The 27,756-nt window shown below is 37.7% G+C and overlaps 1 protein-coding gene across 1 annotated transcript in view; it reads right to left on the reverse strand.

The window, feature by feature from the left end:
• Nucleotides 1-13,399: 13,399 nt before the first annotated feature.
• Nucleotides 13,400-27,756, reverse strand: part of KCNK12 (potassium two pore domain channel subfamily K member 12) — a gene marked incomplete at both ends in the record, with an annotated part of 49,348 nt that continues 34,991 nt past the window's right edge. The window contains one exon of the mRNA XM_081313965.1: nt 13,400-14,295. Within this exon, the coding sequence (XP_081170091.1) occupies nt 13,400-14,295 (896 nt within the window). The remainder of the gene's footprint in view (nt 14,296-27,756) is intronic.

Genomic DNA, 27,756 nt, shown 5'->3' on the forward strand with positions numbered 1-27,756 from the left:
GCTAAGAAATGGAGATGAGCACTGCCCCCTAGAGTTGGACATGAGTGGACAGGGGAAACATTTACCTTTAGCTGAAGGCTGAATGGAAGATATTTTGCTACTAGAAAAAGTGGCTTTGTTTTTATGATGGCCTCTGCATAGGGTCATCGGAGCAATAAAAAACCTTCCTATTTTATTCTCACATAAGCCCTGTGAAGGAGACTGGATCAGCAGAATTGAGATACCACAGACTGCTCATTGTATATCTTTGTCTTACTGCTTGAGTTGTTTGTGAAATATTTATATGCTTGCTTATTCAGTTAAAAGTACTACATTTAGTCTTTCTGTTTAAACAACAATCAAACAGAAGACAATATTGAATGACATTACAATTTCAGGCCAGTTGGCAAAGAACACACTGGGCATTTCTTCTATAAATATAGTGCTAACTCCAAGGGAGAAGATTACAGTCTAGCACAGACATGGAAACCTGGATCTTCAGTTTGTTTGTGGAAATGATCCCCAGCATCAGCTCTGCTGGCTAAGGCTACTGAAAGCAAAAGGCCAAATATTCTAGACAAAATATGATGGTACAGTTCCATACAGTGTTTATTAATATTGCATAGTTTACAGAACTAGCAGTTTTGAAATCAATTTTGCCACTCAGAATGAGCTGCATTTATTTTATGAGAGCTACATTTATTTAAAATAAAGCTTGGTTGTGGAATGAGCCTGAGCTCATGGGTAGCTACTCTTTTTTTCCTCTGCTACTTCCTGCTCTCTATCACTTTCTCTTCCTGCCATCTATACCGAACAGTAGTTCTCCAAGAGATAAAGCAGTTTTTCTCCTGCTGTTTTTGGAGAAGCCCAGGATCTTCTGATATAAAATGGAATTGGTCATATTTATAATGTGCAGGGACTTTTTTTTTTTTAAAAAAAATGTTTCTAATAGTTGGTTTTGTTTACATCCTTTAGGTCTAGATTATAAATGTTGGCCTGTGATCAAAGTAAATTAAAAATGCTTACATAACTAAAACTTTATTCATTTGGTGGTGTTCAAGAGCTATTTAAATGGCTTTCATTTGGAGGTATTCCAATGCATACTTAAATGGTGCAAGGAACAAGAAGATTGTGTTGTGAACAAATCTTTACAGTGCATTAAATTCCACTGAATTCCAACTGATCAATTTCATTGACTTCAAAAAGTCTTTTGATAGCACACCGAGAGTCATTATGGAATATTGTCAGGAGTTATAGAATTCCCCAGAGATAAGTCATTATTTTCCAGAGTCACTGTCTGAATTCCAATTGCTGCATAAGAACTGATGGGGGCACTATGAAGTTTTTCAATATAAAAACTGGAGTTCAACAAGTTCTGGAGTTCTGTCACCATTTTTGTTTGCTTTGGTTATGGACTTAAAAGACCCATAAGCCAGTCAAACAGTGAAGAGGTAGAGCAGTTCAGTGTCTGGGAAGCATACTTTGCAGTGATGGAGAAGCTGTAGACATCAAACACAGGGCTGGAAGAACTTTGGCAATATTTCAGCAGTTGCATCCAATCTAGTCTCTGTCAACTATTAAGCTTTAATTTTATAATAGTACTGTTTTGCCAACTGTAACATATGCCAGTGAACCATGGAAGATGACATGTCAAGTGCACAAAAACTCAAGATTTCCCTACAGTCCTATCTGTGAAAGATCTTTGGTATTATTAGTGTTACCAATGCTGACATCTTACAAAGAAATGACTCACTTCAGATTCAGGACAGTGTGGCAGAAGGCAGAATGCTGGGTGACTTTGGGCCAGGTTTAGGAAGAAAACAAAGGCAAACCATCTCAGAAAATCATGCTAAGATGACTACAGGGACTAGTCCAGACAATCACCAGGAGTCAGTATTGACTTGAAGGTACTACCCCCCCACACCAACTGTCCCACAATCATCTCAATTGGTTAAACTGAGGGACACTGAGTATGCCAAAATCACACAATAAGGTTTTTGACTGAGTGAGGATTTGAACTTGGGTCTTACCAGCTTTAACCCAGCCTTGAACCACCACCACAAGGGTGGGCATGCAGCAGAATTCACGTAGTCCTCATATCTCTGAAATTCAGCAGGAAAATGATTGAATTTCAGCAGCATTATTTTAGAACATTTTTCAGTTTTTGCCCTGGATACTATTTAAGGGTGGATCTTTCACTTCTATTCTCGCTCTTCAAATAACAAAAAAAAGTCAAAATTGAATAATTAATTAGTTTTAAATTTTATTTGTGAAAAAGTAGTATGTCACCCCTCTAAAGTTTGGGCTAAGTCACTGTGGTCATCTAAAAGGTTAAGAACCTGAGTTATAGTCCCAGTCATTGAGAAGTAATCCATCTTTTCAACAACCAATATCTTTAGACTGGGTTGTGAGTTAACTAGATAATATGCCCTATTTTTGGTTTGTTTGTTTTTTTAAAATGGACTGGAGAAGGAAGATTCAGATTTCAAATCACAATGTTTTATAATAGTATTCTCTTCTGTTGGGATTTATGCACTTAACAAATCTCCGTAGATAGATATTGCCTTATTCCAATATATGTCTTCAGATAAAGACTTTTATTGTGCAATTGCCTTCTCATTCATCATCTTCAATTTGTAACCCTCTTGGGTTTTCCCATAAACATTCCACTAAGAATAGAAACCCCTTCATGGATTACTGCCTTGTTGTGGTGAAGGGGCTTGTGTAATTCAATGAAGCTATGAGCTATGCCATGCAGGGCCACCCAAGACAGACAGGTCATAGCAGAGAGTTCTGACAAAATGTGATCTACTGGAGAAGGAAATGGCAACCCACTCCAGTATCTTTGCCATGAAAACCCTATGTACAGTACCAAAAGGCAAAACAATATGATGCTGGAAGATGAGCCCCTCAGGTTGGAAGGTGTCCAATATGCTACTGGGGAAGAGCAGAGGGCTAGTACTAGAAGCGCCAGAAAGAATGAAGCAACTGGGCTAAAGCCAGAAGGATGCTCAGCTGTGGATGTATCTGGTGGTGAAAGAAAGTCTGATGCTGTAAAGATTTTTTCTCCATAAGAACCTGGAATGTAAGATCAATGAATCAAGGAAAGTTGGACATGGTCAAACAAGAGATGACAAGACTGAACATCGACATCTTAGGAATCAGCGAACTAAAATGGACAGGAATGGGTGAATTTAATTCAGATGACCATCAGGTATACTACTGCGGGCAAGAATCCCTCAGAAGAAATGGAGTAGCCTTCATAGTCAATAAAAGAGTAGGAAAAGCAATACTGGGATAGAATCCCCAAAATGACAGAATGATGTCAGTTCGAATCCAAGGCAAACCATTCAATATCACAGTAGTCCAAGTCTATGCCCCAACCACCAGTGCTGAAGAGGATGAAATTGACCAGTTCTATGAAGCCCTACAGCACCTTATAGAACTAACACCCAAAAATGATGTCCTTATCATCATGGGAGATTGGAATGCTAAAATAGGAAGCCAAAAGATAACTGGATTAACAGGCAAGTTTGGCCTTGGAGTACAAAATGAAGCAGGGCACAGGCTGATAGAATTTTGTCAACAGAATACGATAGTCATAGCAAACACTCTTTTCCAACAACCCAAGAGACGGCTCTACACATGGACATCACCAGACGGTCAACACAGAAATCAGATTGACTATGTGCTCTGCAGCCAAAGATGGAGAAGCTCTATACAGTCAGTAAAAATCAGACCAGGAGCTGACTGTGGCTCAGACCATGAGCTTCTTGTTGCAAAATTTAGGCTTAAACTGAAGAAAGTAGGGAAAAGCACTAGGCCACTCAGGTATGAACTAAATCATATCCCTGACGAATATACAGTAGAGGTGACAAATAGATTTAAGGAATTAGATCTGATAGACAGAGTGCCTGAAGAACTATGGACAGAGGTTCACAACATTGTACAAGACATAGCAACTAAAACCATCCCAAAGAAAAAGAAATGCAAGAAAGCAAAATGGCTGTCTAAGGAAGCTTTGCAAATAGCTGAGGATAGGAGGGGAGCGAAAGGCAAGGGAGAAAAAGAAAGATACACCCAATTGAATACAGAATTCCAGAGAATAGCTAGAAGAGATAAGAATGTCTTCTTAAATGAACAGTGCAAAGAAATAGAAGAAAACAATAGAATAGAGAGGACTAGAGATCTCTTCAAGAAAATTGGAGAGATGAAGGGAATGTTTCATGCAAAAATGGGCATGATAAAGGACCAAAATGGCAGGGACCTAACAGAGGCAGAAGAGATTAGGAAGAGGTGGCAAAATTACACAGAAGAACTATACAAGAACGAGCTTAATGTCCCTGATAACCACAATGAGGTGGTCACTGACCTCGAGCCAGACATCCTAGAATGTGAAGTGAAATGGGCCTTAAAAAATCTGAGCAACAACAAAGCTAGTGGAGGTGACAGTATTCCAGCTGAGCTATTCAAAATCTTAAAAGACGATGCAGTAAAAGTGCTACACTCAATTTGTCAGCAAATTTGGAAAACTCAACAGTGGCCACAGGATTGGAAAAGATCATTTTACATTCCAATTCCAAAGAAAGGCAGTGCCAAAGAATGTTCAAACTATCGCACCATTGCACTCATTTCACATGCTAGTAAAGTTATGCTTAAAATCCTACAAGCTAGACTCCAGCAGTATGTGGATCAAGAACTACCAGAAGTACAGGCAGGATTTCAAAGAGGCAGAGGAACTAGAGATCAAATTGCCAACATATGCTGGATCATGGAGAAAGCTAGGAAGTTCCAGAAAAACATCTACTTCTGCTTCATTGGCTATGCTAAAGCATTTGATTGTGTGGATAACAACAAACTGTGGCAAGTTCTTAAAGAGATGGGAGTACCAGACCATCTCATTTGTCTCTTGAGAAACCTATATGCGGGTCAAGAAGCAACAGTGAGAACTGGACACGGAACCACTGATTGGTTCAAAATTGGGAAAGGAGTCCGGCAAGGCTGTATACTGTCACCCTGCCTATTTAACTTATATGCAGAGCACATCATGAGAAAGGCAGGGCTAGATGAATCAAAAGTTGGAATTAAGATTGCTGGGAGAAATATCAACAACCTAAGGTATGCAGATGATACCACTCTAATGGCAGAAAGTGAAGAGGAACTAAAGAGCCTCTTGTTGCGGGTGAAGAAGGAGAGTGCAAAAGTTGGGTTGAAACTAAACATTAAGAAAACCAAGATCATGGCATCCGGCCCTCTCAATTCCTGGCAAATAGATGGGGAAGAAATGGAGGTAGTGACAGATTTTATTTTCCTGGGCTCCAAGATCACCGCAGATGGGGATTGCAGCCAAGAAATTAAAAGACGCTTGCTTCTGGGGAGGAAAGTCATGGCAAATCTAGACAGCACACTAAAAAGCAGAGACATTACCCTGCCAACAAAAGTGCGTATAGTGAAGGCTATGGTCTTCCCAGTTGCAATGTATGGCTGTGAAAGCTGGACCATAAGAAAGGCTGAGCGTCAAAGAATTGAGGCCTTTGAACTATGGTGCTGGAGAAGACTCCTGCGAGTCTTTTGGACTGCAAGGCGTTCAAACCAGTCAGTCCTAGAGGAGATCAACCCTGACTGCTCTTTAGAAGGCCAGATCCTGAAGCTGAAACTCAAATACTGTGGCCACCTAATGAGAAGGAAGGACTCACTGGAGAAGAGCCTAATGCTGGGAAAGGTTGAGGGCAAGAGAAGAAGGGGACGACAGAGAATGAGGTGGCTGGATGGAGTCACTAAAGCAGTAGGTGTGAGTCTAAATGGACTTCAGAAGATGGTAGAGGACAGGAAGGCCTGGAGAAACGTTGTCCATGGGGTCGCGATGGGTCGGACACGACTTCTCAACTAACAACAACAAAGAATAGAAAGATAGAATACCTGTATTATGTTTTTTGATTTGCAATGTTAGGAAGTCTCTTTGTAGAAGCTTAGCTATCACGTTTGAAGGTTAGATGATTGCTAAAAAGGCTGGATATTATTCTGCTTGATTACTGTAGTGCTGGTCTTCCTTTGGGAACTTGTTTGTCTTCTGAAAAATATGGTGGTTTCTCATTTTGGAGTAATTTCTTTAGAAGTATAGTGTTGTATTCTAATTTTGTTATGCACCTAATCTAGTGCTAACATCTGCTTTGCAATTTTTCAATAGTTTCTTTTTCCCCTTGTGAGAAGATATTCTGTTTCTCAACTCTTTTATCTGGGTGATTGAGAATACTTACTTTCCAAATATCTCTTTTGTTTTTGGTCATATTTGGCCTATTTAACTAAATGAGTGCAAGAACACTAGGACCACAATATTTGGACTGATCACTAGCATGATCACTAGAGAAACTCTTTGCTGCCACCTAGTAGTTGTTTAGAATTTTGCAACCTAGATATGAAGATAGACTTAACAAATATGACATTTGATTTATTAGGATTTCACCAACATTCTTTTCTGTTTGGGCAAAAAAAACACTGTATGCAAATTATTTTTCATTAAATGGCATAGAAATTCAGACTATTTTTTTAACATCATCCAGTAGTGATTTTGTCCTTGCAGAAAATGAAAATGGAGACCAAAACTTTTTCCTAGATTTTCCACTGCACTGCAGATTTTGTCGCATGTTTAATATTTTTTTGGAGTTCAGGAGGCAGTAGTTTTATGGAGCCCTCATAGAGGAAGCAATTACAATGACTAAAAGGGACTGGTTAATAAAAATGGTTCTCTCCTCTGCACAGCTAGAAGTATTTCATGTAGGAATGCATCCCACTTTATTTTTAAATTTATTTAATAGAGAAAATTGATTTATAATTCATCTTGGGTTTTGTATGGGGAAAAAAGTAGTGAAAAGTACAAAAATAAATAGCATAGATCAGCCATTGTTAATGAAAAACTGTCATACCATCTACAATATGGATTCTATTCATAATTCAATTTTGTGTTACTAAATGAAGAAAATGAATATAATTGTGTATTTGTACATCAAAGAAAGAGACAAATAAGAACTGAGGCTTAATCCAGTGCAATATGAATAGCTGAATAGTTTCTTTCCAAATCCATTAGCTAACAGCAGTATGGTGGAAAATATTTATTACAATTTATGTTAGTCAAGAGCTTATAAATGATTCTGCACTTTTAGTGTTTATTGAATCTTTTGTTGTTCAGCACTGGCATTGCTTTGCTTTAACCTCTGTACAAGGAACCACATTTCTAGGAGATGTATTTAATATTTCCTTTTTTACTAAGTGGTCACTATCTAGGCTCCAGCAAATTGTGTTCGCCTTACAACAAGCACACAGATTTTTTTCTGGGTCAAGACTCACTTTTGGTTTCTCAGTAACATTAGGGTTGCAAGGAGCCTCAAGAAAGCTTCAGTATCAAAGGGCCCTAATTTACTACATTCCACTTCATTGTACTTTACATCTGCTTATGTATCAGGGGACTGAATGTATTTATTAGCTGGTGGGATGTGAACAACAGTATGTTGATTTGTTTGAATTAGAGATCCTAACACGCACAGAAGTGGGCATATTAAGATCTTAATTCTTGAGATAAATACTTGGGACTATTTTCACTTGTGGCATAATAGCTAAAATGTTCCCTAACCTATTGGAACTGCCATTATCATTGCCATTAGCAGGGAATTATGCACACGGCATGGATATAACTAGGGCTGGTAAGTGAGTCTACTTCTCTGCCTCACTAAAAAGTGCTATTCAAAAGCCTAGGTTGATCAAAACCCAGATAAGTCATAGAGATCAATATCTATGGTGATGCAAGACTACTGGATGGAATTATGTTAGAGATATGTATCAGAATGATAGTGATCAGAGAAGAAGTGGATTGAAAAAAATATTAGTGCCTGAGAAAAAAGTAATGAAAAAGAGAATATTTTGAATTCAGAACAAAACAAGGCTACTGGTATAACTAGTGTAAAGGAAGAAATAGGAATTAAATAATTAATTTAATTGTGAAATACAAACAGAAAAAGGTTTCTCATCAACAAAGAAAAAAATAATTAGAAAAAACAACAACTGAATACAGTATTAGTGCTTAAAACTGACTGTATTTAACAAAAGATGAACTAGCCCTAACAGCAGAACTTTATAAAATTAAAGGAGAACAAATTTGATCTAGTTGTTAAGGCACCAGGCTAGAAACCAAGAGACTGTGAGTTCTAGTCCTGTGTTAGGCATGAAAGCCAGTCACTCTCTCTCAACCCATAAAGTCAAGTTCAGGAAACAAGCCAGTCAATCAATTTTTGTCACAACTAATGGATCAACACTTGGTTAATCCAAAAAATGCAGACCCTGCACTTGTGGGAAAATGCTAAAAAAAACCTTTATAAAATTAATTCAACCATGAAATCTGTTATTAAATCTAGATTGGAGAAATGTTAAAATATAAACACATAGTGTGCTTATACTCTAGCTATGCAACTTGTTTAATATGTATGCAAAGATTACTGCAGATGGGAAGAATTCTTTTCCTCTGTTAATAAGGGAAAGATAGATAAAGCAAATGCAAACTTTAGAGAAGAATTAGTTTGTTAAATATGCCTGGCAGAATGTTTGACAGAATTCGGATTGAAATCTCATTGTTCATATTTTGAAGCAATACTAAACAAGTCTGCCTTTCAGATACTTGAAGACATCTATCGCATCTCCCACTGAATGCATTGGGAATGGGGTCTGAAGAAGTGTTTAAAACAAGAAACAAGGTGCATTGGTGCTGTATGAATGATTGTATGCAAAAGAAAAAAAAAGATCAGCATGAAAAAGTACTTTGAAGTGTTTTGGTCATATAGAAAGAATGTTTTGTGATTCAGTAATATTCCCCGTAAGACCAAAGAATCCTCGCTTTTACTGGCCACTCACTTTTCTGAGTGAAGGTAAAGTGAATGAATTGAGAGGAAGATGAAGACTAAAAAAATGTGGTTAGATAAGAGAAGACGAGATCCTTAAAAAAAGAGAGAAGAAAAGTTTAAAAAAAACAAAGGGCAATCATATGCCTTTCATTTCATTTTCTTTTATTATTTCTTACTCTTTTTTTGCTCTTCACATCACATTGCTAAAACTAAAGAATGTAGAGTGATGGTTATATATGCATGTAATTTATTAACATCTCTTACCATATTTTACCCCTGGAGATTGAGACAAAGTTCTTCTGTAGTGAATTTTTTTTTATTCTAAATAAATATGTAGAAATTTAAGAAGCTAAACCAAAGTTTAAACAATCCCTCTGGTTTGGGCAATCCTAATATGTAAAGAGGCTGTAGGGTCAATCTCTTTGCATGTGTGACACAGATAAAATTGGGATGGGATCTGAACACTGATGGTTATAGTCATTATCTCAGTATTTTTGTCCCTTCTTGTGGATTCCTTTGTGTTGATAATATTATGCTGGATAGAGAAATAGCTGGACCTGTTACAAGATAGTTGTCAGTGACAAACTAATGGTCACATACCAATAACAATTTTCTAGATAAAATTACTAATATCCTAGAACTTAATTGCATTACATATCTGGTTAAGTTTAGGTCATTGGTGTTTTGTAATCTCAGCAAGATTTCTTGCATTCTTTAAATGCTGTCTGCTGTGCAAAGCATGAAACAGCAACTTCAAGACAATCCATCAAACAGATACTTCAAATATTCTGGAAGGAAAGAAATACATCTTGTGTTATGTCAAGAAATTCAGTTTGGGTGAAATAATTTTGATTTCTGTTTTGTAGCTAGTAATTTTTTTAACGTCAGTGTGCTTTATATTCAGTATGAAAGGTTCCACACGCTGCTGGATTTCTGTAGCTGTCAAAGTGAAAAATGGGGCCATCAATATTGGCTGTAGGAGTAGTTAATGAAGACAACAGGTGCCTGGAGCAGTCACCTTAGTGAGAAAATTTGTAGCCTACAGGTTTGTAACATACTGCATTAAAAGTAGAACAGTTGTTGCAGGCCAATCTACAAGGCATTTTTGGAAAGATTTCTTATGTTATGGAAAGCTGTACAAGAAATGAAATCCACAATCTGGGACTATAGTAGAAACCAAAGGTCCCAATTAGTCATTGAGCAGCCTATGATGCTAGGGGCCCAGTACAAATCATTCCCCCATGCCTGGATTTTTATAAAGCCCTTCATGAAATTATAGGCTGCTTGAATATCATTATCCCTGGTTTGTAATGGTAATACCCCTTATCTTGATATACAGGTTTTCCAACTGAATGCAAGCTTTGTATAAATGCCAAACTGGGCCTTGGGTATTCACATATTGATAATTGGTTTTCATTTAAAAACAACTAAGCTTTCTAGCCCTTACATTTATTAAGTTTGTAAGATTTAATAGACATGCATGTTGGGAATGATCCTATTTCTGTTTATTGTTTATGCTACTGCTCAGAGAATGGATTTCATTATTAGAGTGATATTCTTCAATATATTGTTATTATATTGCAATTAGTTCAGGCTGTACATTTTTAAAAATTCTATACCATTTAAAAACTGAAAGTAGGCCACAGGGCATTAAATGTTCTCTTTGTTAGTTGATGAAAGGTAGAGAAACTATAAGCAGTAGAAGTCTAGAGAATTTATTTATTTTATTTTTTATTTTATTTATTTTAATTCCATTTATATCCCGCCCTTCTCCGAAGACTCAGGGCGGCTTACAAGCTTAGCAGTAGCCTTCATTCTATGTATATGCCTGCTTATTAGGGCTTTCACACAAACCCCCAAGCGGCATTATTACAAAGTCAGCTTATTGCCCCCAACAATCTGGGTCCTCATTTTACCTACCTCGGAAGGATGGAAGGCTGAGTCAACCTTGAGCCTGGTGGGATGCGAACCTGCACTAATTGCAGGCAGCTGGTGTTACTTAAGGAGGCATTAGCCCACTGCTCCACCAAGGAAAAAATATTAAATGTTTAATATTTTTTAAATATTAAATGTTTAATATTAAATATTAAAAAATATTAAATGCCGGAAGCAGATGTGTCTTGAGATGCCTGGATGAGATGGCCTCCAATATAAACTTTATCATTGTTCTTGGAAAAGGATCATTCAGCCAGGATGGGCACAAACTGCTGAGCATGTATGGATCAATCCTGAGTTGAGAGCATCGGATTAGGGCTATGAACACTACTTAGGAGAAAAGGAGGCCCAAAGCTGCCAAGCAATACAGTAGGAAGGTGGAAATGGTAGCCCGGACACAAAGAAGATGAGAAGAATTGTATTTTGGTCAAAGACCCAGAGTTTTCTCATCACTGCAGTAGCTTTAATACATATTCCTCTCTCAGCAGCACCCGTTTCCTGTATCAACATTTTTCATTCAAGTCACTGGCTTAATCCTCAAGATAGTGAGCCCATCCTCGAGAAAGTGTTACTGTATCCAACACTTCTAGATATCATCCTGGATTATAATGGACCCATCTAAATAATGAGTTATCTGGACTCATTTCAGTCAGGTTTCAGGCCAGAATACAGTAGGGAGGCAACATTGGTCTTGCTTATTGATGACCTTGAGTGAACTGGATTGGAGGTATTGTATTTATGGCCTGTTCTCTTTTAGAGTACCTCAGGACTTGATGTACTTTCTCCTTCAGTTTAATATCTATCTGAACCTGCTGAGTCAAGTCATCCATTAGTCTGAGGTCCAATATCATCAGTATTATCCACATGACCCAGATGATATTGCCAAGTTAGTGTAGAAAAATGCTCATTTCTCATAGGTGGGTTCTGCACAAAAGGATTATCTATATGCTAGGGAAATTAAATCAGTCTTTCCTAACCAACTACCCCCCCACAACCTATAATTAGAGCCAAGCAACATGGCTAAAAATATATTGGGAGATCTAATCCCAATGAATCTGGAGAACATCATATTGGGAAAGATAAAATAGATCACACTGGTTGATAGACATGGGATACACAGTGCCTGGCAGTCAAAACAATATCTTAAATACTATTCTGGAAAAATCTGATTTCTGTAACAGTTGTTTGGAATCTCAGCAGTTTGAAATAGACAATGTGAAACACATTCATCCTTTATCAAGAGTATCCACTGACTGGATAGGATAACCACATTATTAGTTCAGTAAACACATAAGGTCTTAGCATATGTAGTTTGTGAAGATCAAGTGAGCATTTGCTACTGAAGACAATGCATGAAAAGAATGTTGTGCCAAATGGCTGCTAGTTTTAATATTTACTTTGGAATTAGCATAAAGTAAATTAGTTACTACTAATAAAATCAGTGAAACTCGTCTTATTGCTTAAAATGGTGATAAATGCTCTTTGGCCCCATCCTAATGGAACGGAAAACCAGAAACCTTTAGACATGTGCATATAGAAGATAGTTTTGCTCAGTGGATTTAAAGCAGGACTGGAATTTGGACTTCCTGAGTTTCAGTTGCAACTCTTAATCTATAATGTAGGATGAAAAAGGAATTGTCTTGGAGAATTGTTATACATTATTTTCTTTTTAACAAGTATTTAAATAAATTGAGCTCATATCCATATTTCTTTGCTGCTCCAGGTCATGAGGTCAACACAGAAGAAAATACAATTGCAACCGTTTTGAACTATGGTTACTGCATTTCCATCCTTTAAGACAGTTACGCTTTTTGTTAGCTTAACACTACACTACATTTGCCTTAGTCAACAATGCACTTAATTCTATCAACTTTATATTTTGTCTAGCAGTAATTAGCTGGAAGTGGGAAATAAAAGTGAAAACCCACCTCCTTCTTATAAGTAGCAGCAGTGATGTAGGCAGGGTATGGTCAAAAACTCAAGATGGCAGCCACAACAGTGTGATTGAATCTCTGCTTGTTTTAATTCACATTAAGACAGGAGAAGCTCTGACTGCACTTTCACAGATACCCTCTTGACTTTGTTAGAGAATGCCTCAAAGGATAGGCAAGGGAGCATCTGTATCTTTACCACTGTGCACTCAAGTGCTTGCTGTCTGACTAGTCTTTTTCTGCAGTAGTTTGTGCTCTCAGAGTGAAAGGCTGGCTGGGTTAGAAACTGCATACTTGCATGCTGTTATTTGAGGCCCCCCCTACCTTCAGCACCACTGGCTAAGACTGAGGTTGGGATTTCTCTTTGCTTCTTGAGTGCTCTGCAATATCAGTGGTATGTGCTAGTTACCTGCTAAGTTGGCCAATTATGATTGTGTCCCTGACGTTACTGGTTAAAATATTATAAAAACTTAAGGAGTAAATACTACTACATCCCCAAAAGGCCTCTTTAAAAATCTTAAATAATCAGCTTTTAGAAACAAGCAAAACATAAAGCATTCCAGGAATTTGCCCTTGAGATGGACTTAATATTTTTTTTTAAATATCATTTTATTAAATAAAGAATAAGAAAAAGTCTTCACATTAGAGAAAATAATTTCAAAATTTCTACCTAGAATCACTTGTCTCTGCCAGTCTATTGTTCATGATCGCTAAAGCTCCAACTCCGCCTGAAAAATCATTTTGCCTGGTGCTGATGCAGACATTCCTGGGATAGCCATTTGCCGTCTCTGATAACTGCTTCTGCAGAAGTGCCAGGGAGACTTTGTTAGAAGCTGTGAGATCCCTCATGGAGATCATCTCACCTGAAAGCCTTCTCCCTTCTGTGTCACTATCATATTGTCCATCTGTTTCCATAGAGAAATTGTGCCGGCGGAAGCGGGATCCGGGTGTGATGGCATTGCGCCGCCCAAGGCGGGCAGCTGGCTTATTGCAATCTGGGCAACATCTGCATCGGAACTTTCTTAGCATCCAGTTTAAAACCTGCTTGATTACAATTGATATGACATTAAAAAGAGAATATATGCAGCATACCCCCATTAATATAAATGTGAAATTCCCAAATCTGTATAATCCCTGATTTTGGTAGACAGCATTTTGACTGCTCACCAGATCACCAAATCCAATGGTGCTGAAGGTGACAAAACAATAGTACAAGGAGTCAATGTAATTCCATCCTTCCACAGCTGTGTACATGGCAGAGGCACAGCAAGCTAGAGTAATGGCAAAGATTCCCAAAATTAGCATCACATGATAGACTGATGGCTTCCACCCAATCAGGCTGTCCACATCAGACATGGCAGAGCCCCTTTGGCAGGTAGGAGGTAGAAGGCCGCTTCTTCTCAGTTGTCTCTCACGGCAAGCCTTCATGACCAAAGCCAAAAGTGAGATAATACGTTCTAGAAAAAGGTTGAAGAATAAGATGGTTCCAGCACACCCAAAGAGACCATAAACGATAAGGAAGGCTTTACCCGCTACTGTTGCTGGTGTGGACATCCCAAAACCTGGAAAAATAAGAGGATAATGAAGCTAAAGAAACAGAGGTGAACTAAGATAATGTGATCATTGAGACTGAAAAGTTCATTATTTTGTTTTATTTTTTTAATCACAGAAAAGTGATTTGCTGCTATTTAATGGTATTCTAAAACTATAGCATCTAAGGCAAACTGTCTATGTAATCATGCAACTATGGCCCTCCCTCAGTGACATAAATTATTGCAATTGATTTGAGAGGATGAATACATTCATTAAAGTAGCCCATGAATCTTATTAAGTCAAGAGAAGCAAGTTTTATGGGGACAGTGAATATATCTGGAATTCTGAGAGTATGTAATTCACATCCCCGTAAGTGGCTTCTGCTGTATATTGTAATTATAAGTATTAGTCAACAGGGATTAGTTGAAGGATTTAACACATTCAGAAACTTTTGGGAAAAGTTTTACTATTTGGAAGGCTTTGGGGATTTTCCAGATTTAAAATAAAGTGTGAAAAGTGCCACTTTTGAGATATCCAAATATTTAACAAGCCAGAATTATAACTCTGATCCATTAGATCCCTCAGAGGTATTGCTTGACCTGCATTTTAAGATGTAACATTTAGAGTGAAGGATGATCCTTTTTTCAAAATTTCATCAGACATCACTCTGCAGCATTTCTTACAGTTAGATTTGTGTTTGGTAACATTGCTGTGTTTTTTAAATAGTGAAATCCAAATGCTTAACGCAAGGGGTTCTTTGTGCTTGTGTAGCTGTTGTGTGGAGAAACGGGAAGTCTTTAATAATACACTGGTAGTGGATGAATCAAAATGTGCCGCTAACCCTGTATTGAAGAAGCAAAGCTATGATAATACACTACCAGGGAGTCCACAGCTGTAGAAATTTAGAGCTCTGTGGGGAGAAAAATTATACCCTTGCTTGAACTCTACATCAATAAAGTTCTTTTCTGTGGCCTAAACAACTGAAGAACATTAAAAAATATAGGGCATTGTCAATTATGTTCTTGAATCTTTCACCAGTAAATCATAGAGCAAGTCTTCCAAAGCAGCTTTATATTTCATGATGAACTCAAGAATGGATTCTAAGAACAGGAAACCACAGAGAATTTGCTGCTTGACCGCTTCAGCTGGAAGAAGGAATGATATTATGTAAGTCTCTGACAATATTGCGAGGCAAGCACAATTTTTCCATCTCAAATCATTGCAGATTCACACTTTTGGTGGTGTGTCTTCCCTTCAGGTTTGACCAGACTAGGAAACCCTTTTATCTGACTGCTGCCTTGGACGCTTCCTCCTGTCCTTCAAGACCATTCCATCTACCCTCCATACAGTGCAAGGATCACAATATTCTTGTTTACAGTGTGATTTGAAATTTCAAAAGCCTGCATGTCATAGCACAGGTATCACATAATAAGCCTTTAGTAGTTATTGGTTTTTAAACTCTAAGTTCACACAGTACTTCACTGCAAGCAGGGAGTCATGTCTGTAAATCCCGATTCTATGATAACTGTTTTCATCATATTGTATATCATTAAAGGAAACATATGGGACGAATGCCTTTTATTATGTTTGCTTCCATGAATCTACAATGTTAAACCATGGAATTTAGCTGATTGACTGGGAACTCCACTTCCCTAGAGAAATTCGGGAATGTTGCTATGTAGCTATATGGCTCAGTGAGAGAACACATGCTTTGCATGTAGAAAGTGCTGGGTTTAATCCCTGCCACCTGTATATAAGATTGAGAAAGATAAGGATACAGCCCTGGGGGAGTCATTGTTACACTGTGTGAAAAATAGTGAAATAGATTGCCTAATATTTATGTATTTATTTTATATAACCACTCATCTCACAAGAATGACTCTGGATGCTCATACAATTAAAAACAAGAAAACCCAATTATAGTACAAATAAAGAACTAAAATGAAAACCATCAGAAAAACCAATTAAACAGTTTACAACTTCTGATTCGATGTAAGGCAACTTTCTCTAAGCCAGGTAGCAAGCTGGAAAAAAAAAATTCTTAGAACCTTCACTGCATTGCAAATTAAACAGTACAAATTAAAATGTTAATATTCAAGAAGTGGAATAAATAAGCTTGTAATGCATGTAACTAATAACAAGTAAAGTGAATTAAACTCTTTATAAATGGAACTGCTAACTCACAATCAGAAACACTCAAACAAGACTAGCCTTTATTATTTTTTATTTTATTGCAAGTTTTACTTTTTTTAATCATATGAAATTGGATTTTTTTCTTCATCAATGTAAGGTAAGATCAGAAACATCTTCTGCATTTTAAGTTAGCCATGGGGATTCTGAAGGAAAATCAGTCTGACCACCATAGAATTAGACAGAACTCATTGGCTCGTTTTAGAAATAGCAAACATGCTGTGTGGCAACACAAGCAATTTATAAGCATGGGAAAGCAGACCTCTGTTGGTGGGCCAGTTGTTAGAATGAAGGCACAGTAGATTAACTTTACAGAGCCACCAGGAAACAAAAATCAAAACAAAATGTGGAGGTTTAGAGCTTTTCCCTACTTGGGAGTGGAAGTAGTATCCCTGTATCCTTGAATCTAGAGAAAGCTATACCGGTGTGAAATTTGCTGTTTCTGGTGTTAGTTTCTTTCCCAGTCACTTGACTTCTCTCCAAGATAATGAGACATAAAATCCAACAGATTTACATGTGGAGAGGCTGTTGGTGATGTTGGTATAAAAACATCTGCACAGCTAAGGATAATTTAAGGTTATCTTAATCATTTATTGGATAATGCCAATGGGCCACAGAAGGAAAAAAAATACATTGCCCAGGTATGTTTGTGTTGCACTTAGGTCCAAGGGGAAAAAGATCATTAGGGTGCTCAGTGGAACTTAGAAAATGGCCATGGCTACTATATGGATTCACTTCACAGTAATAGTTTACATGCATGCTTTTGGACAGCTTGATGTAGTGGTTAAGACATCAGCAGAGAAATTGTGAGATTATGAGTTCCAGTCCTGCTTTAAGTACAAAACCAGTTGGATGACCTTGGGCCAGTCCCCCTTTCTCAGCCTTAAGAAGGAGGCAATGGCAAACTGCTTTAGAAAAATGTGGCCAAGAAAACTGCAGGGACTAGTCGAGGGAGTCACCAGGAGTCAACACTGACTCAAATGCACACCTGCAGGATTTTGGAACCATTTGGATAGAGAAAAAGTTTTTTGGGGGGAGAAACGAGTGAATTGATAATTGGGGAACTCTGCTCATTTCTCAGTTCTAAATTTCTTTCTCAGCTCGAAGTTTGGTTCTGTTTTCTCTCAGCAAAGTTGTATGTCCAACCAGGCAGTTAGAGGAAGCAGAATGAAGGAACAGGACTGAAGCCTAAGAAAGAAGGGAAGTGTCAGGACCCACCCCAATCCACGTCTTAGGAAAACAAAAACTCTTGGAGTCAGTTCTAGTCCAAAAGGAATTTTTACTAGGTCTTGCTTGGTTGTGGAAATACAAGACAGGACTTAGTATTGTTTTACAAATTGAAACTCTATAAAGGGATCCCGGTTCAACCCCCCTTCCCTCAACCCCATTTGGTCAGCCTCCATCATTTTACTTCGTGTCATCCCTTTCCTGGGAAAAAAGGAACTTTGAATCTTTATGGTTATTGCCTTCTTCCTCTACAGAATAAATGAAGACATAGGCCAGATGCCTTCTTCTCTAACTCTCCCTTTTGTTCCCCCCAGTTCAAAAGGTTCCCTTGGTCTTTGAAATAACCTAAGGCAGGCTGAATCCACATGCGCTCCTCCTTCCTCGAGAGATGGCAGAATCAATGGGGGGGGGGGAGATAATGTTTTAAACATACATTTATGAATGTGATATAAATGGATTCTGACAGGAAGAGAGAATCAGAATCCTGTGATGAAGAGTCAGGGAAGGTTGTGCTATGTCCTTAATTGGTTGTGCTTCAGTATCTATTTTTTATAAATTAAAAACAACCACTACCTCTGACGGCAATATTTATGAAATATTTATTTGGTAATACCTATTTTCATAAATACTGGATTAGTGTTGGATTTATTTGGGCTGTTTTACTTGGGCTACTAAACTAAACTAAATGGCAACAAAGAGTCATTCAGTGTCTATTTTTGCTACCCAAATATAATAGTCTTAGTAAATAGTCCAGTAATTGAATTTTATGTGAGCTGCATCTTTTTCAGGTTTGTAATACTATAGAAACTTTTCATAAGAAAGAGCAAAATCTTTTCTGCTTTGACTTTCCCAATTCTACTTTATGGAAAATATCTCTACTATGGAAAACAAGCTGTCAGAACTAATTTGTTTTTTTTCATATATTTTTGGAAAAGATAAAGAAGATAAACTTAACTCAGTGCCAAGCAGCTCATACCATCTAGCATGAAACAAAATGTTTGTTTTATTCTTAAGAAATGATACAGTTGTTTAAATGCTCCAAGCTAGGTCTCTTGCTAAGGAATTATGCGATCTGGAATCCTGACACTATGATTTAAGTATTGAATTGGATTGAATTGAATTAATTTTACAAATCACTGATGTAATTTGAACATTTCCAATTTCATTTATGATTCGATTTATTTGCAAAATCTATCTGATTCAAAATTCTGCTCAAATTGTCTTCGAATCAAGTCTTCTAACTGAAGCTTAATGTGGCTCTATTAAATCTACACAATCTTTAGATTACAATGGTTAACTTGCCTATAGGAGTAATCCAAGACTTTTCACTACTATAGGCAAAAAGGCACTCCCTCATCCTGTGAATCTATTTACCTAACCAGATTGGCAACTGAATTATACTTCAGTTAACATTGGCTACTGCACCTAAGATAACTGCCTAGTTTAGAGGATACAGGACAAATTTCAGTCACACACAACTGCCCTCCTAGAGCTTCCTGCTGCTTTCCATCCCTTCTCCCCATATGTTGTTGTTGTTAGCTGCGAAGTCGTGTCCGACCCATCGCGACCCTATGGACAACATTCCTCCAGGCCTTTCTGTCCTCCACCATCTTCTGGAGTCCATTTAAGCTCACGCCTACTGCTTCAGTGACTCCATCCAGCCACCTCATTCTCTGTCGTCCCCTTCTTCTATTGCCCTCGATCTTTCCCAGCATTAGGCTTTTCTCCAGTGAGTCCTTCCTTCTCATTAGGTGGCCAAAGTATTTGAGTTTTAGCTTCAGGATCTGGCCTTCTAAAGAGCAGTCGGGATTGATCTCCTCTAGGACTGACCGGTTTGATCGCCTTGCAGTCCAAGGAACTCGCAGGAGTCTTCTCCAGCACCATAGTTCAAAGGCCTCAATTCTTTGGCGCTCAGCCTTTCTTATGGTCCAACTTTCACAGCCATACATTGCAACTGGGAAGACCATAGCCTTGACTATACGCACTTTTGTTGACAGGGTGATGTCTCTGCTTTTTAGTGTGCTGTCTAGATTTGCCATGGCTTTCCTCCCGAGGAGCAAGCGTCTTTTAATTTCTTGGCTACAGTCCCCATCTGCAGTGATCTTGGAGCCCAGGAAAATAAAATCTGTCACTACCTCCATTTCTTCCCCATCTATTTGCCAGGAATTGAGAGGGCCAGATGCCATGATCTTGGTTTTCTTAATGTTAAGTTTCAACCCAAGTTTTGCACTCTCCTTCTTCACCCGCAACAAGAGGCTCTTTAGTTCTTCTTCACTTTCTGCCATTAGAGTGGTATCATCTGCTCTCCCCATATAGATATAATCTAAATGGAATGCTTCACTCTATTGGAACATATCCACCATCTCTGCTGCATCTCCAATCATTGTTACTCAACATAAAGCCCTTCCAATGCAATCTGTGCTTGGTTCCTTAAATTGGCTGGAATAATTTCGCATTGACTGTCATATTACTATTTGTGCTGAGATAGTTTAATGGCCAATATATCTTTACAATTAGGCTAGAATAATAATATGTCCAATTCATTTTCCAGCTGCACTTTACATTTCTTTGTGTGCTTTTTAATCAATGACAGAATATCCACCCACCCAAGAAGTTTAATTAAGGGAGACAAGTAAGCAGCCTCTAAGGAATCAGGCTCAAATTGGAAGATATAAAATGTTCAGATTACAAGGATAGTTATATCATTATTTTAAATTAATTGTAAGGATTTAAGTAGTCTACATGTTTTATATCTGTCACATTTTTTGGGTAATTGTGTTAGTTAAATGTCAGCAAGATCAATGATTCAGTAATGACTCAAGTTTTGCTATTGTGCTGTCCTCCAGTTAGGGTAAGTTGTAGACTAAGGTCTCAGCCATAAACCTGACTCTAATTTATTTGCTGGACTCAGACTCGGTTGAAGTTTCTGGGATAAAATAAAAATTCTTTATTGCAACTAAAATGAACAGTTGATTGTTCTTGTTATTATAATGATTGATTATATGCATTTTTTGTATTGATTAGTTTTTGTTGATACTATTGTTAGCTTTGGTAAGCTGTTTAGATTCTGCTACTTCAATCAACTCAAAAACATTTATAATAGATAGCATAAAAAATAAATGCTAAAATATTTCATTTACCTTTGCTTCCACAAATCTGGCTAGTTGGAACAGATTTTGTTCAAGTTTTGTTTAAGTTTTGTTTTCTAGGTCATGTGTTCCACTTTAAAAAGGTAATTCATGACTTATCCCTCATCTTCTGCTACAGTCATAATGTAACTTTTGGATAAAGCTTTACTCCTGGCACATTTTGCATGAACTGTGCTTGAAATATATTTTGTCTTTTCTTGTTAAACAAAGGACTGTTTTTGATATTTTGATTTGTATTTGAAGGCCCTTACCTTTCAAGCTTCTTTCTAAGATTTAGTTCCTCAGACTAAATTAAGTAATGCTGATAACTTTAGTCAGAAATATTGGGAAATTGTTGCCAGAAAAGCTAGACTTGATAGATTCAAGATCCTGGATGTGGTGAGATCATCATCACCATCTTCTTCTTCTTCATCATCATCATCATCAAAGTTGGAAGGGACCTTGGAGGTCTTCTATTCCAACCTGCTGCTCAGGCAGGAAACGGCTGTCCAGTCTCTTCTTAAAGAGCACTCACAACTTCTGAAGGCAGGTTTTTTTTAAAATCCCATTTATATCCCTCCCTTCTCCGAAGACTCAGGGCGGCTTACAATCTAAGAAGCACAAACCAATGTGCTTAGCAATAGCCTTCATTCTATGTATATGCCTGCTTATTAGGGCTTTCGCCCCCCCCAAGCGGCATTTTTACAAAGTCAGCTTATTGCCCCCAACAATCTGGGTCCTCATTTTACCTACCTCAGAAGGATGGAAGGCTGAGTCAACCTTGAGCCTGGTGGGACGCGAACTTGCACTAATTGCAGGCAGCTGGTGTTACTTAAGGAGGCATTAGCTCACTGCTCAACCAAGGTTGTTCCACCAATTAATTGTTCTGTCAGGAAATTTCTCCTTAATTCTAGGTTGATTCTCTCTTTGATTAGTTTCCATCCATTGCTTCTTGTCCTGCTTTCAGGTGCTTTGGAAAATAGCTTGACTCCCTCTTCTCTGTGGCAACCCATGAGATACTGGAACACTGCTATCATGTCACCCCTTGTCCTTCTCTTCATTAAACTAGACATACCCAATTCCAGCAACCGTTCCCTATATGTTTTAGCCTCCAGTCCCCTAATCATCTTTGTTGCTCTTCTCTGTACTCTTTCTACAGTCTCAACATCGTGGTGACCAAAACTGGATGCAGTTTTCCAAGTGAGGCCTTACCAAGTGGTATCAACACTTCACCTGATCTTGATTCTATCCCTCTGTTTATGCAGCCTAGCACTTGGTAGCTCAATGTTCAACTTTAATCTAAGGCAACATTTTATGTTAATTGCAGAAAAGTGGATGAGTGTTTACCAACAATTTAGCATCCATAATTGAATATCTCAATTGATATCTTTACATTTCTCTTAAGGTCATGGTTAAAAAAGTAAAATGTATTCTTCCCTCATTGTTTTCTCACAGAAACTCCTGAAGGTTTGTTTGGGTGCAGTTTCTTTTAATTAGGTACATGTTCAGTAGAATTTATTTATGAAAGAGAAATTATTTGAGGACAATTGAGGTGAGCTTCAAGGATTCTCTATATACTTGTCATCCATCCAAATTATTATTAATATATCCTTCTTTTGGACAGAAGAAAGACAGGTTGCCTACTTTGATATTAGGAATTAAGACCTGTGTATATTTAACAGCAAAACTACCAAAGTTACAAAATTAGTTACTGCACTTTTACAGTGTTTGCAGTTGCTGCTTCCTTTATATTATACAGTAATTATATTTCAAAGTTTCAAAGTTTATGAATCAGATTATTAAAACATATTTAAATCCAAGAGAAAGAGGGCAATCAAGAATCTAAATATTTGTTAAAATTCACAAATTTACATATTATTTGTGGGCAAAATATTCATCTGATCAAGGAGTGGAAGATTGCATGCTAGGATAGGATTTTAGGGGAGGAAAATATTGGCTTGACATTGTATAAACTCCTCCAGTTATTAAATTACAACTGCCCCCAGATAACAGATGGATCTTAACAGTAAATATGCTGCTTGCCTTCATTTCCCATCTGTAGAACTTCACCCAGCATCCATTTCCCAATTTATAAACACTGTTCTGTTTCTTGCTCTTTCTACAATAACAGCAAAGTAAACACAATATCTCCATAACAACCAAACACACTACCACCTCTTGGAAATTAGACTAGCGCTGTAACAATAATCTATTTTACAACTCTAAGAGCCTCAACTCTCCACCCTACCTGCTGTCCCCACTCCAGGCTTTCTTTAGTTCCAAATTGTTCTTCCAAGTTTTCTAAATGAATCCTGGGGATGCTAAATAAGGTTTGCAAAATATAATAGATAAGTCTAGAGGGGAATTATGTTCAGTAGTAGAAACTGTGGCCAGAAATAGCTCAAGAAAACCCAGGAGAAATCAATGGATAATGTAAAGCAAGTAGATAAAAGAAACATGACAGATTGGAACAAAATCAGACTCAGCCTATTAAAAAATAATGGTCTGAGAAATATCGTTGCTGCTTCACTGTCAATTCCTAATAATCTGCTGAGGGATCTATCAATTTTATACACATTGTGTGTGGTAGACCTCATGAAATTTCAAATAGAAGTTATATTGACATATTAGCAGTTAATATTAGGTAGGCTCATTATTAAAAAACCAAAACACAGGTCTAGCATTCGGTGGTGGAGGAGGCTACTGGGCATATCTGCTTGGCACAACACATATGAAAAGGATTTCAAGATTGTAATTGATCTCAAGCTGAACCGGAGTCATGATTCTGGTGCCATTGTAGAAAAGGCTAATGAACTTTTAAACTGCATTAATAGAAAATAATTTCCAAGTCACAGGAAATAATATGCTAATCAGGTGAACTATGTACAGGGTAGGGATCTTTATTTCAAAAAAGCAAAAAATCAGAATGAAAATGAAATAATAAAAATAATTAAATAATTGAAAAGAATTAAAATTGGAAAGGAATTGAAATAATCTAGGGGCATGGAAAACAAGAGCAAAGAACAGGGTCTATTGATTGTGGGGAAGTAAAGATTGAAGCCACAGTACTTTTAAAATATCACCTGAAAAGACAATGAATATTTTTTCTCTGCAAACCAGAGAGCAAGGCTATATCTCGTGTTCTTATTTATTGAAAGAATAAATTTTATGCACTGAAATGCTTTGAATGTGGAAGCAACCAACTCCATCCTCAGCTTGCTGCTAGTTCACAGTTCTCTTAATTCCTAAAGATTCTGGTCAAAGAAAGCTTGGACAAAGCAGGTTGGATAGAAATCTATTATAGGCTAATGGCTATCACCAAAAATTTTTATTGACTGATAAGAAAATAATGAGAATTGCTTCTAAGAATTCAGCATTTCTACTTGACTATGAGATGCTGATGATATGCTGGAAAAGACCTACACAGCATCTGTTTCCCTTTCACAGGCCATGAAACATATGGAAAACTTCATTGCTATATATTTTCCCATTTAAGGCGGTTGATTCTCCCCTACCCTCCAGCTTTGCAGTTCAAGGCCAAGTTATACATGTTGTTAAATAGTATTTGTATGTTAAAAATTCTGTTTTATTGACAGGAAATCTTCCAGTAGTGCTAATGAAAGTTACATTCCCATTGGAAACCATATGTTGAATGGGAATGGGATATCCTTAGGAAGCAATCATATCATCTCACCCTTAAGCTAAACTTCTAAAATTCCTTAAAATCTGAGGGTACTTTTGCCTTTTGGTGGAATCTGATATCCCATTCCCATTCTACATATGGTTTCCAATGTGAAAATAAATGGTTTGAAAAAAGTGGCTTCATCTCTTCCACTGATGATCTAATAATAACCTTTGAAAGATCAGGAGACCAAGTCACATTTCTTCTCTGCTCAAATGGTACCTTTTGGGTCTGTACAAACTATATTCTGCTACTAATTAATAAATTATATTTTAATTTAGAGTATATGGGAAGCTGAGCTATCAGGTTGTGAAACCAAAAGAATTCTGGGGCTGTGATCTCTAGCCATTATAGAACTGTTGGCTAACTAACAACAGAATGTAAGATTAGCGGGAGAAGAAAGTGGCAGCTACTTATTCAAAGATACTGCAGAGAATGAAAATGGTTATATGTAACATTTCTAAGAAGTCTGAAAATTAAATAAAAGGGAGAGTGGATATAAACAATTAAAAGGTAGAAGATGAATATAATTTCTAAGAAAAAATTAAGTGGGCAGATGAAATTATTTAAATGTGTTTTTCAAACATGACAAATTTAAGATGCTAGCTGGACAATTCTGAGAGTTGAAATCTATACATCTTAAAGTTGCCAAGTTTGGAGAACACTGTTTAAATAAACACAAATAATATAAATATAAGCAATATTTCAAGAAACATATAAATCCTTAATTATGATTAGTGGCTAGGGATAACAAAAGGGAAAATGAACTATTAAAAGTTCTCCCTTATTATGATTTTTATTATACCTTTTGACTTTGTTCCAGTGTCTCACTTTTCTGTATCCATTTTTCTTTTACTATCAGCTTGAAAAATAGAGTAACTATATGTTTATAATATGATAGAGGATAAATAAATATTAAAGTTTCATTTAAAAAAACCCTAAGAGATTGAACACGAATCATTTGGTAACTTATCTTTTAAATGGCAAGAAATCCTGGGAAGAAACTTTGTAGATCGTTCAAAGAGATCGGCCTCACTATAAATGAGGTTAGAAAATTCCTCTTACAGTTTCCAGAACTCTCTGTATTTACCTACAGATTAGTACGACGGCTATTTTACTGAGGTTTCTGTGGTTCTTGCTTCCGTGATCTTCCCCAACTGTGTGCAGTCTGACAGGGAGAAATCTAATTGCTGAAATGTTAACTGTTCAACTGAAACTGCTCATTTTGAGTAATCAAATCAAATCTTTATTATGGTCATACACCAACATATCTCTTTATGAGTAAGTCTGAAAACATGTCACAGAAATACTCAAAAGGTTAATTTTAATTACACTTTGCTGTCCAGTTATTGTCAGTGAAAATTCAGCTTTAGTGGGTGAAACATTTGAGGAACAATCTAGACAAACAAAACTGATATACAGTAATACTTCCTTTTTTTAAAATGGTAGAGTTTCTAAGTTGTGGTTTATTCAATTAACCCAACCTCCTCTTAATAACCCCATGCTTCTGGTGTAGATTTACACTGCTTGCCTGTGAGGTAGCTTGCTTGGACCTTGTTTGGATAAACCCACATTCTCTGAGCTCTGATAACTTGTTATAACCTACAATTGGAGATTGGTTTGGATTTCACAAACTTCCTTAACAGACTTTAATGCTACAATTATTACTATTACTACTTCTACTACTGCTACTACTACTACTACTATTACTACTACTACTACTAATAAAGTTGGAAGGGATCTGAGAGGTCTTCTAGTCCAACCCCCTGCTCAGGCAGGAAATCCTATACCATTTCAAACAAATGACTGTCCAGTCTCTTCTTAAAAACTTCCAGTGTTGGAGCATTCACAACTTCTGGAGGCGGGTTGTTCCACCGATTAATTGTTCTAACTGTCAGGAAGTTTCTCCTTAGTTCTAGGTTGCTTCTCTCCTTGATTAATTTCCATCCATTGCTTCTTGTCCTGCCTTCAGGTGCTTTGGAGAATAGCTTGACTCCCTCTTCTTTGTGGCAACCCCTGAGATTTTGGAACACTGCTATCATATCACCCCAAGTCCTTCTTTTCATTAAACTAGACATACCCAATTCCAGCAACTGTTCTTTAGATGTTTTAACCTCCAGTTCTCTGATCATCTTTGTTGCTCTTTGTACTCTTTCTAGAGTCTCAACATCTTTTTTACATCGTGGTTATTGTGTACTGGGTTCGTTGCGCAGGAATGAAGACGAGGTGAGTGAGCTCAGCAAAGATCATGGTTTATTGCTTGCAGGATCTGAACTAGAGAACAGGGCTGCAGATGCAGCAATTTATACCCCGGCCCCTAGGCAGTGGCCAATAGGTTTGAAGCAACCTATTGCCACCTAGGGGCAACCAATGGCAGCGCTGGAGATGGGTTGTCTGAGATGCTGGGAGCCGTTAGCTAGTTCCCTGCTCCAGCAGCCTACCAGCCATTACCACGTGGTGTTAACAAGCAAGCCCAATACAATACACCCCTCCCCCCTTAGAACAAACAACATTATAGCAACAATAGAAAGTAATTACAGCAATACACTTTACAAGGAATTAACACTGGTGTGAGTAGGTTCTACTTAGCAGCACAAATGAGTACTTACAACATTATAGCTCCATTGTCCATTACAATCTTGTAGGTCAACATTAAATACAAGGGTACATACAACATTATAGCTTTATTATTTCAGAACAAAATCTTGCAGATAAGCAGGAGGTTTGCATGGCCTTGTGGAACACCTGGGGGATCCAGGCACTTCCTGGCCTACCAGCTTGCCCGCTGGGCTGGGTAGACCAGTGTCTCTTAGTTCAAGTGATTCAGAGTGGCTCAGTGCTCTCTGGCTGGCCTTTCCAGGTTGACCCACCCCGAGTCAGTTTGTTCAGCAGAGTTAGCACAGTGGCTGTAGCCATCAGGTTGGCTTTCTCCATCAGGGGACCCATGTTGCACATCCGGGCTCCCCTCCTCTATGGCCAACTCCACATTGCTTGGGATGTGTGAGCTTTCAGAGTCTATGCATGGGCCGGCTTGGCTGCCAGTTTGAGGACCTTGGTAAGGACTTGTGATGAAGACCTTGCTTTGTGGCTGTTCTGGGAAACGCTTCCTAAGCTGATCGATGTGGCGCTGGATATCTTGCCTGCCCTCCAGCCCCACTTTGTAAGAGGGGACCTGACATTTTAGTAATTTTTCCAGGCACCCACAAATTCCCATGCCCATAGTTCCTGGCCCGCAACCCATCACCCACTTGCAGTCCCCTCCG

The sequence above is a fragment of the Vipera berus genome, assembly GCF_964194415.1.
Source record: "Vipera berus genome assembly, chromosome: 1".
In the NCBI taxonomy this organism is placed as follows: Eukaryota; Metazoa; Chordata; class Lepidosauria; order Squamata; family Viperidae; genus Vipera; species Vipera berus.